This window comes from Geotrypetes seraphini, chromosome 4 (genome assembly GCF_902459505.1).
Source record: "Geotrypetes seraphini chromosome 4, aGeoSer1.1, whole genome shotgun sequence".
NCBI lineage: Eukaryota > Metazoa > Chordata > Amphibia > Gymnophiona > Dermophiidae > Geotrypetes > Geotrypetes seraphini.
The window spans coordinates 188,690,670-188,708,406 of NC_047087.1; the positions used below are offsets into that span (position 1 = coordinate 188,690,670).

The 17,737-nt window shown below is 43.7% G+C and overlaps 1 protein-coding gene across 5 annotated transcripts in view; it reads right to left on the minus strand.

Moving 5' to 3' along the window:
• Window positions 1–844: 844 nt before the first annotated feature.
• SAR1A (secretion associated Ras related GTPase 1A) overlaps window positions 845–17,737 on the minus strand; it is a 34,428-nt gene continuing 17,535 nt past the window's right edge. For 4 of the 5 annotated variants that reach the window (XM_033943849.1, XM_033943848.1, XM_033943846.1 and 1 more), the window contains 6 exons: window positions 12,170–12,244; window positions 11,389–11,508; window positions 10,793–10,858; window positions 5,318–5,421; window positions 2,580–2,711; window positions 845–1,748 (listed from right to left, as the gene is read on the minus strand). In XM_033943849.1, the coding sequence (XP_033799740.1) occupies window positions 1,632–1,748; window positions 2,580–2,711; window positions 5,318–5,421; window positions 10,793–10,858; window positions 11,389–11,508; window positions 12,170–12,227 (597 nt within the window). In that variant the 5' untranslated portion in view covers window positions 12,228–12,244 and the 3' untranslated portion in view covers window positions 845–1,631. Of the gene's footprint in view, window positions 1,749–2,579; window positions 2,712–5,317; window positions 5,422–10,792; window positions 10,859–11,388; window positions 11,509–12,169; window positions 12,245–13,429; window positions 13,493–17,737 lie in introns of all 5 variants that reach the window. The other variant, XM_033943847.1, reaches the window with a different exon arrangement.

The window sequence follows — 17,737 nt, forward strand, 5'->3', positions numbered from 1 at the left end:
TGTGATTAGAATATATCAGATTTGAAATATATATCCTGCTAGAGCTGGTGTTAGACATAACTGGGGACTGCAAAACCCAGGCAGTGCTTCTTTAGCTTTCAGCTGGCTTAGGGCGCTCTCTGACCAGGGGGCAGTTGCCCTAGTTGCACTCCCCTAAAACTATTCCTGTCATGTGTTACTTCAGTATTCTGTTAGCATGATATTTCTGTGTAGCATTCTGTAATAATTTGGCTTGTTCAGTTTTCTTGATAGTAGAGGGGATATATGTGAAGGGGAGGGGAGACAGGGGTTTTGTTGATCCTTGCTCTGAATTATTTGTATTTATAAAATGACAATTCTACAGAATATTGTTTCTTTTTATACTTTAATAAAATACATTCAATATAAAATCATAACTGAGGCTTGTGTGGATGGGATCAGATGATTTGTGGGGACCGAGCTCGCGGAGATGGGGCGGAAACGGGATTTTTAAATTTTAGTCCTAGTAGTTTGCCGGTCCACAAAATAATTCTTTTTTTTCTGCCGGTCCACGGGTGTAAAAAGGTTGAAGAACACTGCTTTAAAGTATTTACAGCAGCGGCATAGTTACTGCAGCTTTGTAATAAGGGGACCTAAATGAATTAAAGTGGGAATTTGAACCTGGGACCCCTGGTTTAAAGTCCCTTATTTAGTGCAGTCTGTGTGGCCATTCTTCTAACAATACTGCTAGATCTCCTTATCCTTGCTTTTTTTGTTATACTTATGTTGGACATTTCAGCTTGTACAATGGCCAATCATGCTGGACATCCTAAGCACATGGCTGTCCATCTCACATAAAATGTATTTCACTGCCAAGACATAGCAATAGAAACACTCTACTAAGGTTGTTGACTAAAGCCACTTCATTTAATGTAGTGCTCTAACTGGACAGCATAGTCTCTTTCCTTATCCTAGGAATCATACTGTAGTTACAGCATTTTTAATTTTTATTTTAGTTTAAATCATTCAAGTGTAAGTGAATTAGGTGCTTTCTTGGCTGGATGTTCAGTTCAACTAAAGATCAGCTGTACGAGTAGATAAAGGTTCAGAGAAGCATTCTTCATTAGCAACAGTGTCAACCTCATCTTCTCTCCTGTTAAAATCACAGCGAGGCAGTGTCATTCCTAGAGTGATGACTGGCCCAAGGTCCACATTGACCTACATCTTCCACAGATTCACAGATGTTTGGTTCTATAATTTGAGCTACAGCAAAACAGTATTAAATAGTTTACAATAAATACAAACCTAATATAAAATTAAAATAAAACAGTTTACATTTTCTCTTAAAAATAAGTTTTGTTTTTTTTATAAAACCAGCTAAATTAGAAATCAAGAGGAGCTGGCTGCCCAGTGGCATATGTGCTGCAGGCATGTAACACATGTCTCTCGCTTTGGAAAGCATGTTGTGTGCATGCTGGCAGATGACACATTTCTGCAGGTATATGCTCCCTGATGGTTTCAGTGATTTCATTCGCCTTTTTTCATTTCCCCACAGTGCTGTAAATGTGCTTGCAGTGGAGTCTTCCATATGCTGACAGAAGAATCCACAGGGAAGTCATTAAAGGGATCAGTCCAGGGGAGTAAGAAGAAAATAACTTGAGTGTGATACTGCATCAGTCAATATACTGAGAGAGCCAGCGGAAACCTTCACCATAGCCCTGCCTCATCACCACGCTGCACATGAACACCTCCATAGGACGTATATTCAGGTCCTTAAGTGGCATATTACCCTATAGATATAATATAAGTGACTGTTAGCACAAACTCAAACAGTATTATCAAGAAGATTTAAGCCTTAGGTTCCAAATATTCCCATATTTACCACCTACACAGTGCTATTGTGTCTGTCCTTTTGCTAATGACCAGTGGCAACAGATATATATCTCAGTTAAAAAAAACACACCCCTCTGAAGACACATTTATTCTTGCAGGCCTATTGATCTTGACAGATGAATTGTGTGATGTGACGGCTCTGGAACATTAATACTCCACTTGGAAGAACATTATTTTAAGTATATGCAAGTTCTGTTCCTTTTTAGTTTTATATTACCATATATACTCAAATATAAGTCGAGCCAAGTATAAGTTGAATTAACAGATTTCCTTAAAAAAAAAAAAGGAGCTTGGGGAGGTTATATATTCAAGTTTATGGGGGAGGGGAGGAAAAGAATTACCGGTAATGTCCTGCATTTCTCCCTTACCCTCTCCTACTCTCCACCCGATGTGACCATCACTATTCTCCTGCTTCTGCCCCCCCCCACCCCACTTAGCCATTTCCTATTGTCATAGGCTTGAAAGAGAGAGCCTCTACCCCCATTAAGGGGCATGAAGAGATGTACTGTAGCTCTCTGGTGTATCCACAATAACACTCTGCAAATTCAAGAGAAAAAAAAAAAAAGTGTTGTGTACATTCATTGACCAATATCCAGATTTTGCTTACTTCCTGTTCATATTAACCTCATATCCTGCCCAAAACCCAGTCCTAATTGCTCCAGTGATCTACAGCAATCTACAATGTTCATGCTGCTTGAGTTCCCTAAGCTTCTAATCTATAGGCTTACCTTTCCTGTAGTCTGTCCATAGAGTCCAAAGACTTCCCGGAGTTTCTCTTCACTGATAGCCTCTGATGTGTCAATTTTATTCCCCAAGATAAGGATTGGCACATTGGATACTGTTTCATCAGTCATTAGTGCCTGCAGAAAGAAGCAGACATTACATGAGTCCACCAAAAGTAAAAGATGGGCATGGCCAGATCTTAAATGTTTCCTCCTGTCCACAAAGCAACCAGGTGGAAAGTGTATCATGAAATCTTGCATAGTGCATAGAAGGAATTTCAAATCGCTACCTTCCCACATATCCGCTACTATAAAACAGATTTTCTTTTCTCAAAAGCTACCTATTTTCTTAGTACATACTACATAAGTAAGTGGGAAGGAGGGAGATGTGTGGACTGTAAAGTAATTATAGCTATCCACAGTAAGAAAAGGAGAATTGCCATACTTGGTCAGAGCAAAAGGTCCATCAAACCGTGGCCAATTAAGGTCAGATATACCTGGCAGGATCCCAAAAAGTAGACCGATTATCCCTGGGGTTAAGCAGTATGGAATTAACAGTTGCTTTCCATAAGTTTACATTACAAATTCCAGAGCTTAATTATGTGTTAAGTAAATTCTTTGATTTGTTTAAAATGTACTTTTAGTCCCCTAGTCTTTGTAACAGTAAACAAATTGAACATTTACTTATGCCACTCTACTCACGGTTTTATAGACTACTCACATAGCGTCTTCTCCAAAATGAAGAGCCCTACCCTCGTTAACCTTTCCCCTTGGGGAGGGGAAGGGGTAGGTTTTGAGGGTTAGTTGGGGCTGGAGAAGAGTAGAGAAAGGGGAGAAGCAGTTTGAAAAGGAGCAATTCCCTGGTGTAGAAACTGATCTACTTCACCTAAACAAAAGCATTGGGCTTATTGCTCTGGAAACTCTCAACCCCTCCCCTGGCGCGCTACGGCTGCTGATCTGGCACCAATCTGGCGCAATCCATGCACACATTTGATGTATTAGAGAACAAGGAGTCCATCCTAAATGATGTAACAAAATCAAGGGGTTTGAAGCAGAAATTAAACTTTGGGAGAAAAAAAAAAAAGATTGATAAAAATCCAAGATGGCTGCTGCCAGGAAATTCACACCAACAGCAAAAATAAAGAAAATCCGAAAATAAAAAATAGGGGTTTGGGGTGGGAGAACTGAACACTGCCTTAGAAACTCGAAAAGAGTATTACCGTGTTCCACAGACCATCCCCAAAGCTCCCATAGGAAATAATGGAGGAGGTGTACATATACAGTGGTACCTTGGATTACGAGCATAATCCGTTCCAGGAGCATGCTCGTAATTCAAAATGCTCGTTTATCAAAGCGAGTTTCCATTATTTCCTCGCTTTGATAGGTTTGATACAGTGGCGGATAATAGAAAAGGTAGAATGGGGACGGGAGGGAGGTAATATTGAGGATTTTCTGAACTATAAAGAACAGCGTTGGATCCATACCTTAAACACAGTGGCCCCACAAGGCTTGAATGCCGAATTAGAGTGGGGTTCTCTGATGTAATACATACCTGATGTAATACATATCTGAGTGAGGAGGTAGCCAAAATTTGGGCTTATCTTCGTGAAATTTAGTGTATAGAGTAAACACTAGTAGTATAGTATCGGATATCCTGATGACGCGCTTGTTGCGTAATGATGCAACCGCGTCTAAGCAGGGTTCCGCTCTATTTAAAATCTCAGTAGGAACGCCGCCGCCATATCTGAGGACAGAGTGGTCACAGGTTTGGCGGTGAAATTTATAGGTAAGCAAAATAGGTAGGACAGCTTAGAAAGAAATATACTAGTCGAAGGTCTGTCTTAATTTTCCTAAGTAGATGCTGATAGCTTTTGTTTCGTTTTTAGGGGCAAAGCCTTGATAAAGCTCAAGCAGCGAAACATGTCGGCGTGATGTTTCCCCTAGCCAGAGACCACAAGTTGAAAGCTAAGTACATACTTAAAAACTAATATAAAATAGAGTATAACAAAAGCAAATATTTAAACGTATGAGATTGAAATTAAATCAAGGGAACCGATGAGGAGCTGGCACATAAAGCTTAGAGCAATGAAATCGAATTGAGCTCTGAGTGGTGGCGCTGAGGGTCCCAAAAAATAGTTAAAAAAGTGAAGGGATGCAAGACAGCTGATAGAAAATTGTACTATCAGGTGGAGGAATTGTAAACATGGTCAAAGACACTGCATCTTTTACTCATATTCTAAACAGAATGATTGTGTTCAAACGGTACACAGCTAATAAACCTCCCCTTTTACAAAACTGTGCAAGAGGTTTTTAGCGCCGGCTGGTGAGCTGAATGCTCTGCGCTGCTCCGGTCAGTGTTCTTATGCATGTTAGAGCAGCGCAGAGCATTCAGCGTGCTGTCTGGTGCTAAAAACCCTCTTGTGTGGTTTTATAAAAGGGGGAGAAAATGAAGCTATTCAAAAACCTTCAAAAAAATAAAAAAGGAGCAATTCCATTTGTTTAAAAATCTGTTTCAAATATGTTGCCGTTACTTAATAAAAATTTATAGGTAAATGTCATCTAAATTGACCCAAAACTCCATAAAAAGGAGGAAAGTATATTTCTGGTTTTGACATATATTTCTTTGGCTTCCTTTTCACACATTTACAATGAAATAGCAGGCCTTTGCAGAAGGTCTGAGCTCTCTGTCACATATACTATGAAAGCAGAATTAAGTTTCTATAAAAGGAAGTTAAATCATGTACATTAAGTTGAACTTTGGACTCCTCGAGACGTAAAATATCTTTGCAGTCCACCAGAAAGACGATGCCATTAATTGCTGGCAGATAATCCTTCCAGACTCGACGAGCTGAAGAATAAAAAATACATCTAATTACTTGTTGGTAATGACGCTGCAGTGAAGAGAAAGAATAAGTGTGAAGATAACACATCTCTCACATTCCTCTAAGGAGTTCATTATAAACCTTACTAGTGTTTAAGCCCGTTACATTAACGGGTGCTAGTAGAGCCTCCTTCCCTCACATGTGCCCTATTTTCAGCCCCAGCTCCAAACCCATTTTTACGCCCCTCCCTCCCACCACGGTCCAACAGCACCTCTTCCCTGCTCCCCCGGTCCCTCTTCCCTGCTTCCCTGGTCAGCAGCACCTCTTTCCTGCTCCCCCGGTTCCTCTTTTTGCTCCCCGGTCCCTCTTCTCTGCTTCCCCAGTCAGCAGCACATCTTCCCTGCTCCCCCGGTCCCTCTTCCCTGCTCCCCCAGTCAGCAGCACATCTTCCCTGCTCCCCCGGTCCCTCTTCCCTGCTCCCCCGGTCAGCAGCACCTCTTCCCTGCTCCCCCGGTCCCTCTTCCCTGCTTCCCTGGTCAGCAGCACCTCTTTCCTGCTCCCCCGGTTCCTCTTTTTGCTCCCCGGTCCCTCTTCTCTGCTTCCCCAGTCAGCAGCACATCTTCCCTGCTCCCCCGGTCTCTCTTCCCTGCTCCCCCAGTCAGCAGCACATCTTCCCTGCTCCCCCGGTCCCTCTTCCCTGCTCCCCCGGTCAGCAGTACCTCTTCCATGCTCCCCTGGTCAGCAGCACCTCTTCCCTGCTCCCCTGGTCCCTCTTCCTTGATCGCCCGCTCAGCAGCACATCTTCCCTGCTCCCCCGGTCTCTCTTCTCTGCTCCCCTGGTCAGCAGCAACTCTTCACAAATCTCTCACCTGTAGCAGCGGCTGCAGCACTCTACACACGCTGCTTCACGGCCTTCAACTGCCCTGATTTGATTTGCCGCATCTCTGATGATGTCATCAGGGAAGCGGTGGAGCAATCAGGGCAGTTGAAGGCAGCGAAGCAGCGTGTGTAGAGTGCTGCGGCCGCTGCTAGAGGCGAGAGGTTTGTGGGGACCGCGTGAAGGGGGGGGGGCGGCAAGGGAGTAAGGGTAGCGGTCAGACCGCGTGAAGGGGTTAGTGTCTGCGGGGGGGGGGGGGATGGTGGCGACGACGACACGGAAACCGACTCCTCCTGGGGTCCGCGGGAAGGGAAGGGTGGGGTGGCAAAGGACTTGGGTTCCGAGCGGCGGGGTCAGTTTTTCGGTTCGTCCCGGGGGGGGGGGGGGGGGAGGAGGCGGTCTTTGTACCTCAGTCCCGGCTTGTGGAGGCGATCGTCGGGTGGCTGGGAGAAGGCTTGTGTAGGCGATCGTCAACGTGTGAAGAAACTTCCATATTGTGAGGTGGCTGTGACGTAAAACCCGCGCATGCGCACTCGTGTTTTCGCGACGGATCAGGGAACACGTTTTTTTTAGTGCGCATGCGCGGCCTATCATTTTATTATATTAGATTCAGCCATAAAAACACCAGAAGATCTAACCTCAGCCTCTTCTAGTCTATAAACTCCATCTCTTTGATTGATACTCCTCTGAACAAAATAATTCAGAACTGGATTCTACACACAGAATGAAGTTTTCTATTGTACCCATTCCCCATTTTTTTTTTGTAAAGGAAACTTTAAATACTAATTAAAAAGTTTTCTATTCTGCCCATATCCAGATGGATCACACTCTGTACATGCAAAATCTTCAAAAAAATAAACTACTACATTAAAAACCCCATCTTGCCTACCTCTAATCCAAATGTCCATAAGCCTTACAAAATAAAAATCCTTTCCAAAAGTTTCTGAAATTTGCTAATGTCAGTTGCCAGTTAGTCAATCTAATCTGCCTAGGCAACCGATTCCAAGCATCTGTAACTGAGAAGGCATTTTTCCTAGTTTCCTCTATGAGTATTTCTCTCAGGGCTAGGATGCGTAAGAGCTGCATGCCCACAAACTTTAAAAAAGGTAGTTTACACAGATAAAGTAATCCACCCTCAACTATGTACTTTTACAATAGTATTTGATGATGTTCGGTCATAGTAGTCTCAAACTAGAAAGTGCAATTTCCTTCATTTAGTACAGTTAGAGCAATTACTCTGGGAAAAGCAGAATTAGTAGTAGTATATATATAGGGTGCTACTATCCTTTTCCTGGAGTGAGACCAAGATGAATTAGACAATTGCGTGTATGACCCTCTACACATTGTTCCCCAAACCAGTTGTGGACTTTATCACTCCTGCACAGGAAAGCTACTGGAGCCAGACCTGGTTCAGGTAGTTCACTAGATCAAACACAGCAACAAAGGTCCTCGACTTTCGGGGCACTGACTTTAAACGCATGGGAGACTTCGTCCATCAGGCGCTACAAAACCAAGCTGAAACCAATAATGTAGAGGCTATGTGGTCAATCCTGAAATGCACCTTGCATGAGGCAACAAACCGCTATATAAAAACAGTAAGCAAACGACGGAGGAAGAACAAGCCCCAGTGGTTCTCTGCAGAGATCTCGGATCTTGTCAAGGAAAAAAAAAAAAGCTTTTATTTCCTACAAGCATACAGGAAACAGGGTGACAAAAGAAGACTATCTGACCAGGTCTAAAGCAGTCAAAGCGGCAGTCAGAGAGGCCAAGATTCAAACAGAAGAACAACTAGCGAAAAACATTAAAAAAGGGGATAAATCCTTCTTCAGATACATTAGCGACAGGAAACGAAACACAGATGGAATAGTACGTCTCAGGAAAACAGATGGGACCTATGCAGAAATGGATTCTGATAAAGCCAAACTACTAAATGAATACTTTTGCTCAGTCTTTACTTGTGAGGCGCCGGGGACCGGTCCACAACTGCAAGCAAGGCAAACCTCGGAAGACCCGTTTCAAAACTTCAAGTTGACACCCAGCAGCGTCCATGGCGAACTATCAAAACTCAAGGTGAACAAAGCCATGGGACCGGACAATCTACACCCCAGGATTCTTAGTGAGTTGTGTGATGTCCTGGCGGAGCTGCTATCCGTGCTGTTCAATCTTTCCCTAAGTACCGGAAGAAGTCCCCATGAACTGGAAAACAGCTAACGTCATTCCATTGCACAAAAAAGGTTGCAGAACGGAAGCTGCAAATTACAGACCGGTCAGTCTCACCTCAATAGTGAGCAAACTCATGGAAAGACTTATTAAACAAGAATTAGATACGATCCTGACCGAGGAGAATCTACAGGATCCCCAGCAGCATGGATTCACAAAGGGAAGGTCCTGTCAATCCAATCTGATCAGCTTCTTTGACTGGGTTACAAGGAAACTGGATATAGGGAAGTCTCTAGACGTCATGTACTTGGACTTCAGCAAAGCTTTTGATAGCGTCCCGCACCGCAGATTGTTGAGCAAGATGACTTCGATGGGATTGGGAGTGATATTGACGACATGGGTCAATGACTGGTTAAGCGGTAGAATCCAGAGGGTGGTGGTTAACGGTACCCCCTCCAATACATCGGAGATGACCAATGGAGTGCCACAGGGATCGGTCTTGGGACCGATCCTTTTCAACATATACATAAGAGACCTGACTCAAGGGCTTCAAGGTAAAATAACACTATTCGCCGACGACGCCAAACTATGCAACATAGTAGATAACAGCACCTTACCCGACAGTATGGAGCAGGACCTGCTCTTATTGGAACATTGGTCCTCGACTTGGCAGCTGGGCTTTAATGCCAAAAAATGTAAGGTCATGCACCTTGGCAGCAAAAACCCATGCAGAACTTACACTCTGAATGGTGAGACCTTAGCTAGGACTAGGGCAGAACGTGATTTGGGAGTAATCATTAGTGAAGACATGAAAACTGCCAAGCAGGTGGAGAAAGCTGCATCCAAGGCTAGACAAATGGTGGGATGCATCCGTAGAGGTTTCGTCAGCCGGAGGCCCAAAGTTATAATGCCCCTGTACAGATCCATGGTGAGACCTCATCTTGAATATTGTGTTCAATTCTGGAGACCACATTATCAAAAAGATGTGCGGAGAATCGAGTCGGTTCAGCGAATTACCACCAGGATGGTCTCGGGACTCAAGAACCTCCCATATGAGGAAAGACTGAATAAACTGCAACTATACTCGCTCGAGGAACGTAGAGAGAGGGGGGACATGATTGAGACTTAAATATATCACAGGCCGCATCGAGGTGGAAGACGATATATTCTTTCTTAAAGGACTTTCAACCACAAGAGGTCATCCGCTGAAAATCAAAGGTGGGCAATTTCATGGCGACGCCAGGAAGTATTTCTTCACCGAAAGGGTAGTCGATCATTGGAATGAACTTCCATTGCAGGTGATTAACGCCAGCAGCGTGCTCGATTTCAAAAAGAAATGGGATATGTATGTGGGATCTCTAGCCGGGTGAAGTCTGGGGGTGGGTCATTAGCGTGGGCAGACTTGATAGGCTACAGCCCTTTTCTGCCGTCATATTCTATGTTTCTATATTGGTGAACATGGGTACTGCATTTTACAGATCTGCAGAAGTCAAGAGGGGCATGGCCTATAAGATATCTGGTTCAGTCCCTGCTCTCCCTGGCTATTGCTATCACTACCATCAGAGCCAGGAGCAGCTCCAACAGTACTGGGTCATGAGCTCAAGACTACTCAACACAGAGGTATAAGCATGGGGGGGGGAGGTCTCTCCCATTTTTGCTCAGTTTTGTTTAAACTGAGCATGCCCAGGGATGAGGGACTTTGCATGGTGGGGGCCCAGGAAAAGCACCGTCAACTGTCGGGCTTTGACTAGAGGAGGGCTTGGGCCCCACACACACACACACCCTTTGGGCTCAGGCTCCCCTAAAAGCTGAGGTCTGGCTACATGCCTGATCTACTGTGTATGACTTTGGGCAAGACCAATTATCTTCTATAATTTTATGACCAAGTTAAAAATCAAGACTACTTCAATGGCATCTCTTTCCCTCCCTTCCCGCCCCCCCCTGCAGCCTCTCCCTCCCCAAGTGTGCCATTGAGCCCTGCACATCCAGATGGGCTGCATGGATGTGCGGTATTGCTATGAGCGGGACTGCCATGGCAGCCTGGCCCAGATGCAGTACCTGAGCTGTTGTGGCAAGTTCTTCCTTGGCCTGCGCTGCATGGGCAAATGCCGAGCCATTATCTCTCACCATGGGGGGCCTGAGCCAAGATTGGATAGCTATACCCCCTGCTTTATATTGGTTTTCCAAGTCAAATTAATAATATTTTTTAAAAACTTTGGTGGCTCCCAAGACTACTGAGAAGTGAGACTTTAAATGTTCAGGTTTGATGAGGATTCTCACAGTATTACTGTGGATCTGCAAATAATTTATCCCAGCTTCTCATTTCTTACTTCTTTCATCCCCATCACACTTGCTCTTACCTTGCTTATGTCCTCCAAGGTCAAAGGTTTTGAAAGTCACTCCTGCAATCGTCAGCTCTTCTGATGCTGGATAGAGAAACACAAGATTAGCATAGCTGATTAGATTTTATATGGACAGGAGAACTGTATTTAGGATAAAAAGGTTACATTTTTATTTAGATACCTTTGTTTGACATAAGTATGTTCCATCATTGGTGCATTTTGTTAATTATTGTTCTGGTAAATATCTTTGTATTGGGTTTGTGTTGTACGTGCATTAGGTATATTTTATATTGCATGGTACATTCTGTATTTTATTTGATGCACCTATTGGACAGGTAAATAAAATAAAGAAAGAAAAGCTCATACGAGTGTCATAGAACCCATTTTACAAAGCTGCAGTAGCGAGTCCCGGTGCGGCAAATGCTACAAGCCCATAGAAACTGAATGGGCATTGTTGCGTTTGCCATCTCGGGAATCAGTACTGCAGAGCTTTGTAAAAAGGGGCCCATAATGCCCACCATATTTTCATTACAAAAGGTCATGCTGAAATTGTTTCAAATACCTATGGTGTGGGAGGCAGTAAACAAATAAGCTCTTTAGAGGGCTGTCCATACTTGGTTTTTGTGTAGGTTCATTTTGCGTTAGCCGGTTGTCTTTCAGCATACGCAGGAGAGTAGTTTTGCCTGCATTGTCCAGGCCCAGCAACACTAGTTTGCCACACTTCCTGTACAATCCTGTAAGAAAGGAAGGATATCGGATACATTGGATCTAGGTGAAGCAATGATTTGGCCTAGTCAGACTGCTGCAATCACAAAATGCCATCTTGTTGGGCAGATTGGATAAACTATGTGGGTCTTATTCGCTATCATTTACTGTGAATACAATAAGCTATGAATATTAATTGCGATTTAGGTGCGATCATTTAAATAAACTCTATGGTTGGTGTAAATGATTGCGATTTAAATTGTAGGCACATATTTGTCGTGTTATGCTTGTATTCTAAAAATCAAGGCAGACAGTCTGCCATATCCAATGAGAAAAAAACAGATAGCAGACCCAAAAAATCAGAAGTTTACTAGAGTTAAAACACTTGAACTAGTAAAAACAGTGCCCAACGGATTCATCAGGGCTAAGAACTATATAAACATAGAATTAAACACAAAAGCATAAATGAGGTGGTGAAAAATAAAATACAACCATGCATAACTCAAATTAAATATATAAAAAATAAAGAACTTCAACGCACACACACACACACTCACTCACATAATTACAACCCCCCCAAAAAAAAAAAAACACAACAACAACTCCTCACACTACAAGCTTAAAGTATTACATTCTCAGTGTGAAGCATTTCAACTTGCCAAGAGATGCAGGCAGGTGTGCTTTCCTTACCTAGAAACTGTAGCACACCACTGAAGCTATTATAGATCCACTCAAAGATGAAAGACATTTCTGCATTTCAATTACCTGAAAGACATAAGAAGGGGCTGAATTAGTAGACAGCTGAAGTTTGTGAGCACTTCCCTGAAATAAAGCAATAATTTTTTTTTAAAATCCAGATTTAAGACTCCTATCTCAAATGTTACTGATCAAAGCAAAATCAAATATTCTGTTCACATTTCTATCACACACACTCTTTTACTAAAGCTGTAGTACATAAGAACATAAGAAATGCCTCCGCTGGGTCAGACCTGAGGTCCATCGCGCCCAGCAGGTCCAGGACTTGTGCAGTAATCTTTTATCTATACCTCTCTATCCCCTTTTCCAGCAGGAAATTGTCCAATCCTTTCTTAAACCCCAGTACCGTTCGCTGCCCTATAACGTCCTCTGGAAGCGCATTCCAGGTGTCCACCACACGTTGGGTAAAGAAGAACTTCCTAGCATTCGTTTTGAATCTGTCCCCTTTCAACTTTTCCGAATGCCCTCTTGTTTTTTGTTTTTACTTACTGCATCTGTGATAAAATTCTCAATTGGCATGTACTACCTGCACATTAAAAAGTATTTTTAGTTTTATTGTGGAGGGGGCATGTCTGCGAAAGGGTGGAGAGTAGGCATTTCTATGTTAATCAATTAGCACAGCTACATTACCACACACTGATACTTGTATAGTGCAGAATTACTGCATACACCCTTACCATCTACAAAATAGGTTGCAATAAGTGCTCATTCACTAAAATAATGACTGTGTGCTAACCATTAATAGGGAAAAATTGGCCATTTTATTAATACTGTACAAAAAAGTACTGCTGTAAAAAAAAAAAAAACTAAATCCACGTAAGAATGTGTTAAGGCCAACCTTTAACCGCACCTTAATAAAGGGCTATATGTTCTCTTAGGCTTCTGCGGCTAGCATCATGATTGTTGCTGCTTTCCGGGTCTCACACTTAGGGCTCTTTTTACTAAGGTGCGCTAGCATTTTTAGCACGCGCTAAACCCACGCTATGCAGCTAGAACTAACGCCAGCTCAATGCTGGCGTTAAGGTCTAGGCTGTGCGGCAATTCAGCGGGAGCTATTCCACGCGTTAAAGCCCTAACGCAGCTTTGTAAAAGGAGCCCTTAGTTATTTTATTTGATATACCGCTATTTTTTTACAAAAAAGGTCACATCAAAGCAGACGTGGCTAGACCCATAAAGGAAAAATTATGTTCTTACCTGTTAATTTTCTTTCCTTTACATGCAGCAGATGAATCCATAGACCAATGGGATAGCACGCATCTATCAGCAGGTGGAGATAGAGAAACTGATTAACAGGTGGTCCTATTGGCTGGCACGCCTCCTGCATCTTCAGTATTACTCCTTGCCCAAGCATCCGTAAAGCACAGTTACTTTCCGTAACAGGTGTTATCCAGGGACAGCAGGCAGCTATTCTCACATATGGGCGATGTCATCGACAGAGCCCAGATGCGGACGCCTCACAAGCAGACTTGCTTGAAGAAACTCGAAGTTTCAAGTCGCCCGCACCACGAATGCGCGAGTGCCTTTCCACCCAGCGCAGGGCACGTCTCCTCAGTTCAGATAGCTAGCAGAGAAGCCAACCAGGGGAGGTGGGTGGGTTGTGAGAAGAGCTGCCTGCTGTCCTTGGCTAACACCTGTTATGGTAAGTAACTGTGCTTTATCCCAGGACAAGCAGGCAGGTATTATCACATATGGGTGACCTCCAAGCTAATTAGAATGGGATGGTGGGAGTGTTGGCAATTTAGGAGAATAAATTTTGTAATACTGTTTGGCCAAACTGTCCATCCCGTCTGGAGAAAGTATCCAGACAATAGTGAGAAGTGAAGGTATGAACCGAGGACCAAGTAGCAGCTCTACAAATTTCCTCAATAGGTGTAGATCTGAGGAAAGCTACTGAAGCTGCCATACCTCTAACTTTATGGGTTGTGACTTTACTGTGAAGGGATAATCCAGCCTGGGCATAGCAGAATGAGATACAAGCCGCCATCCAGTTGGAGATGGTACGCTTTGAAATAGCATGGCCCAACTTATTTGGATCGTAGGAAACAAAAAGTTGAGGAGCAATTCTGTGTGGTTTGGTGTGTTCCAAGTAGAAGGCCAAAGCACGTTTACAGTCCAGAGTATGAAGAGCTGATTCTCCAGGGTGAGAATGAGGCTTTGGAAAAAACACTGGAAGAACAATGGATTGCTTGAGATGAAATTCCGAGACCACTTTAGAAAGGAATTTAAGATGAGTACGAAGAACCACCTTGTCATGATGGAACACCGTGTGGTGGGTCAGCAACTAAAGCTTGCAGCTCACTGACTCGTCGAGCAGAAGTGAGGGCTATGAGAAAGACCACTTTCCAAGTAAGATACTTCAGATGAGCCTTATTAATTGGTTCAAATGGAGGCTTCATTAGTTGAGTAAGGACAACATTGAGGTCCCAAACCACAGGAGATGGTTTGAGAGGATGTTTGACATTGAAAAGTCCTTTCATGAATTTGGAAACCAATAGGCTGATGGAAAGCCACAATTGCACTGAGATGGACTCAGATAGATGTAGACTTGAGGCTGGCCAGAATTGGATAAGTGCAAAAGATAGTCCAAAACAGAAGATAAGGAGGAATGCTGAGGCTCCTTATGATGAGAAAAACACCACGTAGAAAATCTAGTCCACTTTTGGCGATAGCATTATCTAGTGGTAGGCTTCCAAGAAGATTCTAAAACATCTCTTACAGATTGAGAAAACTGAAGAGGAGTTATGTTGAGAGGTACCAAGCTGTCAGGTGTAGAGACTGCAAGTTGGGATGAAGCAGAGATCCTTGACTCTGTGTAAGTAAAGAAGGAAAAACTGGTAGAAGGTATGGCTCCCTGCTGCTGACTTGAAGTAGAAGGGAGTACCAAGGTTGTCTTGGCCACCGAGGAGCAATCAGAATCATGGTGGCATGATTGTTCTTCAACTTGACCAGAGTCTTGAGAATGAGAGGGAATGCATAGAAGAAGAGATTCGTCCATTCCAGAAGAAAAGCATCTGCCTTGAGGCGATAAGGAGAGTATATCCTGGAGCAGAACTGAGGCAGTTTGTAGTTGTGGGGAGCTGCAAAGAGGTCTATCTGAGGTGTTCCCCACTGTGAAAAAATGTGATGAAGAGGTGAGGAATGGAGTGTCCACTCGTGAGGTTGCAGAAGACGACTTAAGTTGTCCGCCAAGCAATTCTTCGCCCCTTGAATGTAGACAGCTTTGAGAAAAGTGTTGTGGCAGATTGCCCAGTCCCAAACCTTCAGAGCTTCTTGACAAAGGGAGGCAGATCCCGTCCTTCCTTGTTTGTTGACATAATACATGGTGACTTGGATGAGGACTACCTGGTCGTGAAGATGTTGAAAAGTGTTGAGAGCTTTGAGGATCGCTCTGAGTTCCGACAGATTGATGCGACACTGACGATCTGTACTGGTCCAGTGGCCTTGTGTACGGAGACCATCGAGATGAGCGCCCCAAGCGTAGGTCGAAGAGTCTGTCATGAGGACCTTCTGATGAGGGGGCGTTTGAAAAAGCAAGCCACTGGAAAGATTGGAAGATAGTATCCACCAACGGATAAACTTCTTCAAGGAAGAAGTGACTGAAATGTGTCGAGAGGAAGGGTCGCAATTCTACGTCCACTGAGATGCCAGAGTCCACTGAGGAATTCTGAGGTGAAGTCTGGCAAAAGGAGTCATGTGTCATGTGACCTAGAAGTACCATCATGTGTCTTGCTGAGATGGAAGAGCGGGAAGACACTGTTTGACAGAGTTGAAGAGCTTCCAGTCGTTATTGTGGAAGGAATGCTCTGAGTTGGACCGTGTCCAAAACAGCTCCAATGAATTGTAGATTCTGTGAGGGTTGAAGTTGAGATTTGGAAAAATTGATCTCGAATCCCAAACTTTGTAGAAACCAGATAGCGTGTCGGGTCGCTACAATAACCCCCTAAAACGTGGATTCTTTGATGAGCCAGTCGTCGAGGTAGGGAAACACCTGAAGACCATGATTCCTTAGGGCTGCTGCTACCACTACCAGGCACTTGGTGAACACTCTGGGAGATGAGGCCAGGCCGAATGGTAGTACTCTGTATTGATAATGCAGATTCCCCACCCGAAATCTGAGATACTGACGGGAGGCCGGGTGAATGGGGATAAGGGTGTAGGCCTCCTTGAGATCCAGAGAGCATAACCAGTCATTCTGCTCGAGAAGGGGATAAAGGGATGCCAGGGACAACATTCAAAACTTTTCTTTGACTAGAAATTTGTTGAGCCCTGAGATCCAGAATAGGTCGCAGATCGCCCGTCTTCTTCGGAACAAGGAAGTAACGGGAGTAAAAACCCCTGTTCTGCTGTTCCAAGGGAACTGGTTCGATGGCATGAAGACGAAGCAGAGCTTAAGCTTCCTGAAGAAGGGCGGTCTGGAAAGGATTGGAAGGATACTCTCTTGGAGGAAGCTCTGGTGGAACCTGAGTGAAATGAAGAGAGTATCCTTCCCCGATGATGGTAAGTACCCAGAGGCTGGAAGTAATTAACATCCATTGGGTGTAAAAATGATGGAGATGGCCTCCTATGGGGGTAAAATGAGACAGTCAGAACGGTGGAGGTTATGCTCTGTTGTAAACAGTCAAAAAGGCTGAGAAGCCTTAGGTGCAGCAGAAGGTTGAGGTTTCTGTTGCTTCTGAGGTTGCTGTTTCTTCAGAGAAGGGTGAGTATAAGGAGCCGGCTTTGGAGCAAAACGCCATTGATAAATAAGAGAAGGGCGTGTAGGTTTGGGAGGAGCTGGCTTTGGCTTAGGTCTGACAATAGAAGCGAAGGACTTTTCATGGTCAGACAATTTCTTGGTGGCTGCCTCGATAGATTCATCAAAGGAATATTAGCTAAGTGGTCTTGAAGATTAGGGTCCATGTCAATGGTGCGAAGCCAGGCAAGAAAACTCATAGCTACAAAGCAAGCAGCTGCTCGGGCAGACAACTCGAAGGCATCATAAGATGACTGGAGGAGATGCAAACGGAGTTAAGATAAAGAAGCAAGGACTTTTTGAAATTCAAAGTGCATTTGAGTATCCAAATAATTCAAGAACTTTGGTAGTAAAGAAATAAGGAATTCAAAATAAGTGATGAATTGAAAATTATAATTGAGGACTTTAGAGGACATCATAGCATTTTGATAGATGCGACGTCCAAATTTGTCCATAGTTTTCCCTTTCCTTCCAGGAGGGATGGTGGCATAAACCTTGGAAGGATGGGACCTTTTCAAGGAGGACTCGACAAGCAGGGATTGATGAGATAACTGCGAGTTGTCAAACCCTTTGCGATATACAATTTTATACCTAGAGTCCAATTTTCCTGGAACAGCTGGTATAGAAAAAGGTGTTTCCATGCATCGACCAAAAGTCTGATTCAAAAGCTTATGAAGTGGAAGCTTCAGAGACTCTGCCGGAGGTTGAGGAAGATGCATGACTTCGAGATACTCCTTAGAGTATTTGGAGCCAGTATCCAATTGAAGGTC